We start from the raw sequence: 10,805 nt of genomic DNA on the forward strand, positions 1-10,805 counted from the left end.
TATCTATTTATGTATTTAAAGTTCTATTTCTGGGGTCACGGTGGCTTAGTGGTTAGCACGTTCGCCTCACACCTCCAGGGTTGGGGGTTCAATTCCCATCTCCACCTTGTGTGTGTGGAGTTTGCATGTTCTCCCCGTGCCTCGGGGGTTTCCTCCGGGTACTCCGGTTTCCTCCCCCGGTCCACAGACATGCATGGTAGGTTGATTGGCATCTCTGGAAAATTGTCCGTAGTGTGTGATTGTGTGAGTGAATGAGAGTGTGTGTGTGTGTCCTGTGATGGGTTGGCACTCTGTCCAGGGTGTATCCTGCCTTGATGCCCGATGACGCCCGAGGTAGTTCGGATAAGTGGTAGAAAATGAGTGAGAGTGAGTGAAGTTCTATTTCTAATGTGGAGAAATAGTTATGATAAACAGTACAGTACACATTAAGCAGCTAAAGATGGCAGTTCATTCTGCTCTAATAAACACTGCATTGTTTCATTTCCTCAATACATCCATCATTGTTTTTCTATCAATCAGTTCACACATCTGTCTATCCCTTCAGTTACTACTAGTAATCGCACTTCATTTTACTGATATAGTTCTTGTTTCTGGGTCTGTTTATTCCTTCTGGTTGCCAGTTGAACATAATTTTACCCTCCTTCAAACAACCGCAGTGTTATTTACATGACAATGAGAATAAGCTATAGATCAAATAATAATTGTTATTGTTATTAGTGTAAATTCACACACACACACACACACACACACACACACACACACACACACACACACACACACACACACACACACACACAAAGTCCCCACAAGGACATGAACACAAACACAAACACAAGGAGAAGATGAAAGTTAAATGTGTTGACCCACATCCTGTTTTGGCTAATTGGTTTCCTCTTCTATAAACTTTGACTGTTTACACAAGAGTTTCTTGTGTACGCGAAACGAATATGCAGTGTAACGTAAAGCACTTCCTCAGAAAACAGATCATACAGAAGACCAACGGGATTCTCACATATTTATATTTATATTAAAATAGCATTATTACATTATTACATTAATTACCATTAATAACATTTTATTACACTCAGAAGCAGATGGAAACATCTACCATTTTCATAAATAAGTTAAAAAAAAAAAAAACAGCAGAAAAATAAAAACTAACATTTACAGTAGAGCCTTACGCATTCCTTAGCAAACAGTAGTTTTAATACACAAGTTCCTGCTAGCATCAGTAGTTTTAGCGTGACTAAGCACAGTTTCCGACAGTCTTTATATCACCCCCTCAGAGGTGGATGATCGTTACATTTAATTTGGGTTTTTATTTGCTAATGAGCTCAAGCTAAGACATGCAGTATATTCCAGTTATGCTATGACTGGCATTAGCAGGGTTGCTAATAGTACAGCTAAGCAAGTTTTCTTGCTTTGTTTCTTGAGAATTCCAGTGTGCGACATCTCATTTAACAACATCCTTCACACATGTTGACGTATTCAACACAAGAACACTTTACAAGCAAGCAGTATGTGACGAATGTGAGGTTGGCGTTAGGTTTTAAATTAATTTGCTTAATATTTAACACTCCCAGTAAAGTCCTTGTGTCCGTTAAGTAGCACCCAGTTATTTCGATTAGCCACAGATGTAATATTTTATCTGCTCTGTTGCAGTCCAGCGTAACCGGGACTGCGTTTGTGTTTAGAGTTTATTGTCCACACTGGACTTTTCTTTCCCTTCTTATCTCAAAGTGATTTGAGAGTCATAACAACATGAAACACCATTAATCGCTATTTCTCACTATTTTGCAAGTGCGGGTCATTGTCTGTATTTATCTTACAATTACATCTCACTATTTGGCAACCTGCTTTACATTGTTTCGGGCATAATCTCATTAATTGGCAGGTTGTGTCTGCACTGAATTTGACGCAGTCTCATATTTCGGTAGGCTGACTCCTCATAGGTATAGATGCAATCTCATTTTTTGGCAGGCAGTGACTCTTTGTATTAGATGCAATCTCATTATTTGGCATACTGTATCATCCCTGCATTGATTTCCACACAGTGTCATTATTTGGCAGGTTCTGTGCTTTGTATTAGATGCGGTCTTGGCAGGCTGACCAATCATGGTTTGAGATGCAGTCTCATCATTTGGCAGGCCGTCCGCTTTCTATTTGATGCAATCTCGTTATTTGGCAAACTCACTCTGTGTTGGTTTCCATGCCGTCTCATTATGGCAGGCCATGTCAGCAGTGTCTCGGTCATGTGCAATAAACACTTAAGGATATCCCATAGTGCCGAACACCGGCGCTTCTTTGCCGTGCTGAAAGCTGGGAAATGTAGTCATTCTGAGTTTATGTTTAGGAGATCAAAGCCGTTTCCAGTTATTGTGAGCAATATTTCCAGTGTGTCAGCGTGCTGTGTCCGGCGTCTCTCCGGGTTTCTTCTGGTCCGTGATGGCAAATGCCGTTTCACTTAGGACATGACCCTAAAACAAGGAGGAAATCAGAATCCAGATTATACATCTAACCCAATTTTAAAAGAAGGAAATTTAATTTCTTGCTGAACAGATAAACTAGTGAAAACATTAGTATGAGTCCAGAACCGAGACATATTCATCTGATCTAAAACAATTAAACAAGATAATATGAACTGCACCACAAACATATTCCTGTATTCAAACCACTGTCTGTGTCCTAAATCCCACACCAAGAATCATACAAAAGCCAAGTCAGCTTTAAACAGAGAACAGGAGAAATACAAAGAAATATTAACTGTTCTGCCAAATAATCTAATAAAGTTCTGAGGTAAACTAGCTAGTTCATGTGCAGCTGTTCTTCTAGTTTAGAGTTCTCTTTGCTCATGCAAGATAATCTACAAGAACATTCATTCTTGGAGAGAGATTTATTTTTGCCATTTTTGAATCCAAATAAATCCAAAAGCCTTTTTCCCCCTACTGAGGGTCATTTTAAGATAATCACTGCTAACACTCCTGCTAGCTAACCTGACAGGAAATCTGACAGTTTTATGTCATAATCATAAATGTTCTGCTAGCTAACATGAGCAACCATGACAGGATGTGAGCAAATTTTAATTCATATTAAAAACATTAGTAAATATCAGTGCTAATGTAAGAAACAACTGAAGATTTTTAAATTTACAAATGTTTAAGATCTTCTCCACTCACGAATGTACTAGCTAGCATGAACTACCCTGACAGGATTTTCATAGTCATCTTCATAAATTGACAATAATAACAAACATGACAACATAAGCCATAATGTCAAACTTGACAATATTTATTAATGCTAGATGACAGGACAGGAAGCCTGCTATCACACCTTTTAGAGCTAGCATACCCTTTTTTATTTCTGTAACGTTCCCTCTTTCTTACATGATCATGGCCCTCATTGCGGACTTGCTCATTCTCCTCTTTTGCTTTCTCCTTCGTTTTCGCTGAGCGACGGCCGGAGGGGGTGTGTGAGGCACAGGAGGCATGCCGGCGGGAGCGTTTGTCACTGTAGAGTAATGAGAAATGCAGAGAAAGAGGAAATTGTGTTAAACGCTTGTGGAAAGCAATCATCTCAAAGTTCTTGACCTGTTAATAAATGTCACTATTGACATTGGAAAACAGGACACAGATGCAATGCTAATTATAATACAATAAGGACAGGCTGTAGGAGTGTGTGTGTGTTTGAGACACATCCTGTATGACACACACCTGCTCTTTGTGTGGCAGCTTGTGTTGGATGCTGATGATGGTGGTGGTGATGGTGTTGGTGATGATGGTCTGTTTTTTCTTGTCCTGACTCTGGTAGCTTGTCTATCTCCGATTGGCTTCGCTGCTGATCCTTCGCATTTGATTGGTGCAAACTGGGCGTTGGCGCTTGGCTGAACAGCTCACGTTGACCACTAGACTGGCCAATGACCTCAACGTGGCTGAAGCTGACGACCGGGGCTTCCAGCTGGCTGCTGTGATGCATTGTGACATCCGGCTGGCTGCGGTGCTGCTCCGTTGCGTGTGATTGGCTCGGCTCATGTTGGTGTTTTGTCGCTGCTTCCTGGGTGCCGTGGTGATGTCTGTGGCGTTTTGGGTGTTCTCCACTCGCCGTGGATTTAATGTTATCATCACCGCTGCCAGAGTGTGTGTGGTATTCCTGAAGCTTCACTGGTGTGAGACCTTGCGTTGTGTCGCTCACCATACGTGTTGTGTCAAAGCTTGCCTGCCTCGTTGATGCGTCCTCTGAACTGGTGTGTTGGAACGGACCTAGTCGGTAGCCCTGTGTGTGTGCGAGTGTGTGTACAGGCACTCTCTGTGTGTGTGACAACGTGTATTTTGACTGCCACTGAGTCTCTTGATCCTCCAGCTGGAACCTCTGTTTGTGTTTTAGGTCGTCATGGCGATGCAGCTCTTCTTTTGATTGGCTCCTGGAGACGGGGGGTTTGGTGATGAGTCTTGGGGGAGGAGGAGGTGGGGATGTCGTGGTCCTTGTCCAAGCGGTGTGACTGACAGCACGTGATTTACAGCTACAGCTGAGATGGTCCTCCACAGGTAAGACGACCTTCTCGTAGACGGCCCGTCTGTCAATAAACTGGATCTTAGTCATCTGGAAGAAAAAAGGAAATAAAACTAGCATTACCATAGAGTCCTTGCAGACATTATAGTGTTGAGCTAGCTTAGCCTTTTAGCTTCTCTGCATATAGTAGCTGCCAGCTAGCTATTTAGCTCCTTATACTTATCTGCTTGGTCAACCCCTGATTAATTCCCTTAATTCAGTGAGCGATTACTTAACTCGCAGAATGTTACAACAGTTTGAACACATGATGCAATGCTAGCTTTCTTCACTTTCTTGTAATGTCTTTGTTCCTTTAACTAAAAATGTCACAGCAGCATCGTAAGAACGCTTAATGTTTACGTTACAAAGTAGTTATTTAAGAAGCTTTTGTACGTTTTTGATGTTCACTTCTAACTTCTTCACTTCTTTGGTTTCCATTAAAGGTTATTGAACACTAGCTAATTTACCGTCCAGCTACCAAAATGTTGCCCTAGTGGTTGTTTAATGTCTTGATGTCGGCTACTTTACAAACATCTCCAGAGTTCAGCTGTAATACGGAGGAGGAAAAGTGTAATTGTGTCTGCTACTGTGGTACAGGATATTTGGGACAGGAAGTGGGACAGTGGTGGGTTGTGTATGTGTGTGTGTACCTGTAGAAGTCGTATCTGGGTGGTAACAGGCACACACTGCAGCGTCCGTGTGTTACAGCAGCCTGAGCAGCGCTGCACCTCCACACAAAGAGGCCAGAGCAGGAAGTTAGCATTGCTTCGGTCCAACATGGAGCGTGTCACTTCCATCACTTCGGTTCGCACCTTACACACAGCTGGCTGAGCCATCTGCACATCACCTGAGAAACACACACACCAAAGATAATCAGACAGCAGAACATGGTTTCATGTTAGCTTCCTTGCTAGCTTAAAATCATCAAATAGGTCCAGTAAAACATTAATATCATTACATCCTGAGGTAAAAATTGTTCATAGACACACACCATCCACACCAATCCTTGTTAAGACGTGTTTTTTTTTTTTTTAACAGCATGGAGAGAAATACTGTACTGATTTTCATTCCACATTTCAGACATTTTACTCGCTTTAGCATGCTTGCTAGAGAATTTAGCTACAAAAATTTTAAGTTTATGTAAATGTGTTTAAAAAGCTACTAAACATTAACAGTACCGTTATCATTTCCTACCATAACTAGTAGGCTAGCTAACACTAGAGCAGTGCACATTTTTGGTAGCTAACTAACTTAGCATGAAATACTAGTTGTAACTGCCTAATGCTAAGCGCTACACCATGAGCAAGAAATGTCTCATTGTGACCTCATTTAACTTTAGGCTCTGTTTTTGTTGACCCGGGAACAACTGCTATGAGGAAAAATCAGGACACGGACACACACACACACACACACTCTGTCCTGCTGTGTATTGGAGCTGGATTCCCTGTTTGTCAGTGGACTGGACTAACAGCACTACACACACAAACCATAACTTACACCCTCAGCTCTGTCAGAATGTGTACACTCAAGAGTGTGTGTGAAGAGGACACTCAACATCGCTGTACGTGTGTGTGTGTGTGTATGTCTGTGTGTTACGAAGGTATCCTAAGGACAAGCAGCTAGACTAGACTCTGAGACATGCAGACAGCAATCAACTAAAAGTTCACACACACACACACACACACACACACACACACACACACACACAGAGACTCGCACATACAAACAAAATGTACCTAAAAGCCCTTGTGGAGCGGAACATTCTGGAAAGAGGACAAAAGAGGGACAGAACGATGGAGGAAGACAAAGAGAGGAAGGGAAGCTGGGAGAGGCTCTCACCGAGACTTCTGGGAAGGCGTTTGTGTGTTCCGTTTAAATGATTCTTGTCCTCTTCCTCTTCTTCTTCTTCTTCTTCTTCTGGAAAGAAGAGACAGATTATAATGCTGTGACTCAGATGTTAATATTTCATAGTTGTTGTCATTGTTATTATCGGCAACAATTTGATCAAATATATATTTTGTGGTTTTAACTTTCCAAAGCTGCTGATTCATGCTACAACATGCAGGCACACCGCATTGTTCACATACACAGCTCTTCCCTGATTGGTCAGGAAATGGACAGGACACTTTGATGGACACTTCTTAAAAGTTCTCATAGATGATAAGGACATAAACAGAATAGGTATTTGTTGATATTATAATGTTTGGGATCTTCTTACTGAAGCGATTGTTGTTTAGCTCACGGATTCATTTGAGACTTTAGCAACTTTAACAATGCTAGCTTTTTTTTTTAATAGCAAGTTAGCTAGCTTTGCCAACATTTCCATCTGGCAAATAATTATGAATGAATTTTCCTGGAAGCTACATTGGTAATTTCTCATTAAACAAACTTTTTGACTTTCGCTGACGTTGTATTCAAATTAAAAAAGAAATTTATATGAGATGCGACCGTCAATAAACGATGAGAAAATGTATCAAAGTTTCAGTTGCTAGCTGCAAACTTTCACGAATGCTTGATTTCAGAATTCTGGGCTTCGTTCACATTTTCACTTTGTACTTTACGTTGCACTTTATGGGTTTACGTGTTACGCATCAGCTGTAGTTGCAGATTTTTAAAAGTAGTAATGTAATTAAGCTTGGTTAAGTTTGGCTTTAACCCCGCCTCCTCAGCTTGTAGTAATACAATTAAAACTTTACAATAATAAAAATAAAATGTAGTTTTATATTTCTAGTTTAAAGGACAGACCATATAGAATGTCGATGATACATCAAACATCGAAAAATCGATATGTGACGTAGCCGACATATATTTTTTTATTTTTTAATTTGTGTGAATTATGATACTCCTGAAACCATAGCTTTTTAAAGAATTTTCAAGTTCAATACTACAGAATTGCCAGGAATTTATTTGTTAGGAATTTATGTAATTAAGATATGATTCATATTGTAAAGATTTAGTGCCCTTTATAGAAAGTCATCTGGTTTAATGCTTCTAGTCCTCTGGCTTATGAAATGTTAGCAGATTTACAAATATCACTACATTCGCATAAAACTTTAATGAAGTGTGTTTGATGAACACAAAACCTTGTCAAAATGTCCACTAGTGCACTGGATATGGTGATTACTAATGATGAAACACAGAGCTGAATTTGCTGTGGCGTTGTGTGTGTGTGTGTGTGTGTGTGTGTGTGCGGTTTTAATGACGTTGGGTTTAATGGTGACGCCGCTAACTTTTTTTTGTAGTCTCATTGTTTGTTGTTGCACAAAGGAAATGTTGTTTGTACAATCGCTACTCTTTATTCTCTGAGAGCAGCCTGGTCTCAGGCTAGTCATCAATATGAACAAATGTAATAGCGCAATTGTGTGTGTGTGTGTGTGTGTGAGAGTGAGTGTGTGTGTGTGAGTGAGTGGTGGGCGTAGGCACACATGTGTGCTAGATGAGCTATGTATTTGAGATCAGTCTAGACCTTGCTCTCAGTTCGAGTTAACCCCTGTGTGTGTGTGTGTGTGTGTGTGTGAGTGTGTGTGTGTATGGGGGAGTTAGTGTAGGAGTGCGTATGTTAGGTGCCTGTGAGTTTGCTGCAATAACATGTGGCTCACAGCTGGATAAAGCCTGAACACACTCAGTGTGTGTGTGTGTGTGTGTGTGTGTGTGTGTGTTTGTGTGTGAGCAAGCGAGCAAGAGAGAGAGAGACAGAGCCTCCCATGGCTTCAGCAATAATTGTTGTACAGAAGAGAGGAGTCCGGTGTATGGTGAACAATGGGCTGTCCTTATTTGTGTGTGTGTGTGTGTGTGTGTGTGTGTGTGTGTGTGTGTGCGCATGTATGTGTGGGTCTGCCTGCCTGCCTGCCTGCAGTGGGCTCAAGGTCATTGCCATTGTCCCTGTCTTCAGCTACTTACTTTTTATGCAATTCATTACACTCTCTCTCACACACACACAAACACACACTGGAACGTTATTATAATATTACATTCTATAAAAAGTATTTATATTTAAATGTAATTATTCTATTGTTGCGTGTGTGTGTGTGTGTCCGCTTTACCTACGGAGTGAACGTCCAGCAGCTCCTGTAGGTCCTTCATGGTTGAGATGGGAGAGTTCATCACCAAATTCACCAGAGACACAGGGACAGGGTCCTACAGAGAGAGATCAGTGAAGGTAAATGTTTCAAAGAGACATTGTATGCACACACCTGTAACACCTGGAAGCCTCTATCAACTTAGAGTGTGTGTGTGTGTGTGTGTTTTATAAAAGAACAGAAGATCACACTTGTGTAAATTCTGCCAAACTTAAATAGAGCTCTATTTTCATGATATGTGTGTGTGTGTGTGTGTGTGTGTGTGTGTGTGTGTGTGTGTGTGTGTGTGTGTGTGTTGCTTTTTTGGGAAGTTGCTACGGTGCTTGCTGTATTTTTGCTCTAATACAGTGAGCTCATCACATGATGATCACATTGGGTACATGCACACACACACACACACACACACACACACACACAATGAAACCATCACAACAGCATTTCAGTGCAGTGAATTATTCCTTTTATATCATATATCATTTAACATTAACTTGCCAACTATTACAATTTAAAATGAATGAGAAAAACTAACACAAAATAAATAAATAACCACCAAAAGTTCTGAAGATGTTGGAAAACATACAGCATTGAACTGACACTGGAGACTCCTTCCATACATGTTAAATAAACAAAAAGGGCAAAACACACACACTCACACACACACTCACAAAGTACAATCTACCAGCCTGTTTTAAGGAAGTGGAAGTTAACCAGAGAACCCACACAGCCTCATACACACCCACAGAAAGATAAAAACCAAGGACCTTCAAGCAACTCGAAGTCTGGACAAACGCGTGTAATTCTGGGGGATAAATAAAAGTTCCGCTTTAAACATTACACAGAAACGCGAAGTGTCAAAGAAGATGCTCGATTTCGCAAGTTGTGTTTCCATGGCAACATGCAAACATACAATAACAACAGTTGCAAAGTCAAAGTCTGTGTTTATTGCTAGTCTGAGAAAAACAGCTGGTCATAGTTTAGATTTGAACACTAGATTTGTGTGTGTGTGTGTGTGTCTAATAATGTTAAACTGGTGATAGATGTTCTACTGAAAACTCTACACCTACTAACCTACACACACACATCTAAATCAGTGTGTTACACTTTCTCTCGAGTCCTGACAGTAGAAGTGAGGACCCATCAGAACAGCAGCCGCAGCGTCCAGCTGAATCTTAGGATACCGGAGCCGCAGGAATGCTAATAGTCCGCTGTTGAGAAGAGGTGAGGGGAACGGGCTGTAATTAAAGACCCAAATTATTGCCTATACACACACACACACACACACACACACACACACATGTGACACACTGCCGAACCTCGTGGCAAAGCGCCAGAATGCTGAGTCCAGACATAAAGCAATCCTGTATGCTGATCTTGGCAGGTGGCTCAGACGTACACATATAGTCTGCATAGATTCCTCACGTCACACAAATAGGTCTGGAGATGATGGATAGGTCGATGAAAGCGGAGAGCGATGAAAGAAGGGCTGGGAATCGGATAAAAACCACACTCGGAGCACAGCAACAGTTATGAGAATACGGATGGAATACGGATAACAGCGTCACTGTTCACCGCTTCTGTTACGATGTCAAATTCTGCATTCTGATTGGTCAGGAGGTGTTGATTTATTTTTTTTGCCATAACAGACAACAGCACATGTCGTTCACACACTCATTCTAATATATTATTGTCTCGCATACAGGACACGCGGTAAAGATTTATGCCGTCGTTGACACGATGTTTTCTGTAAGGAGATGTTTTGTATTTATGGAAGGAGCCTCCAGTGACAGGGCAGGAAGCCAATGTCTGCCTCAGTGAAACAGACGAGTGAACGCCGTTATCTCACTGATACTGAAATTCTCACTCACTCATTCATCTTCTACCGCTTATCCGAACTACCTCGGGTCACGGGGAACCTGTGCCTATCTCAGGCGTCATCGGGCATCAAGGCAGGATACACCCTGGACGGAGTGCCAACCCATCACAGGGCACACACACACTCATTCACTCACGCACTCACACACTACGGACAATTTTCCAGAGATGCCAATCAACCTACCATGTCTTTGAACCGGGGAGGAAACCGGAGTACCCGGAGGAAACCCCCGAGGCACGGGGAGAACATGCAAACTCCACACACACACACAAGGCGGAGGTGGGAATCGAACCCCCAACCCTGGAGGT

General features: G+C 41.6%; 1 protein-coding gene across 4 annotated transcripts in view; it reads right to left on the reverse strand.

Annotated features, from left to right (window-relative positions):
• Window positions 1-1,002: 1,002 nt before the first annotated feature.
• pdgfba (platelet-derived growth factor beta polypeptide a) overlaps window positions 1,003-10,805 on the reverse strand; it is a 12,655-nt gene continuing 2,852 nt past the window's right edge. Inside the window, exons 2-7 of one of the 4 annotated variants that reach the window (XM_060859340.1) lie at window positions 8,589-8,682; window positions 6,385-6,456; window positions 5,196-5,392; window positions 3,711-4,596; window positions 3,384-3,507; window positions 1,003-2,477 (exon numbers count right to left, since the gene is read on the reverse strand). In XM_060859340.1, coding sequence (XP_060715323.1) covers window positions 2,465-2,477; window positions 3,384-3,507; window positions 3,711-4,596; window positions 5,196-5,392; window positions 6,385-6,456; window positions 8,589-8,682 — 1,386 coding nt within the window. In that variant the 3' untranslated portion in view covers window positions 1,003-2,464. Of the gene's footprint in view, window positions 2,478-3,348; window positions 3,508-3,710; window positions 4,597-5,195; window positions 5,393-6,384; window positions 6,463-8,588; window positions 8,683-10,805 lie in introns of all 4 variants that reach the window. The other 3 variants (XM_060859339.1, XM_060859338.1, XM_060859341.1) reach the window with 3 other exon arrangements.

Source organism: Tachysurus vachellii, chromosome 23 (assembly GCF_030014155.1).
Source record: "Tachysurus vachellii isolate PV-2020 chromosome 23, HZAU_Pvac_v1, whole genome shotgun sequence".
Lineage (NCBI taxonomy): Eukaryota > Metazoa > Chordata > Actinopteri > Siluriformes > Bagridae > Tachysurus > Tachysurus vachellii.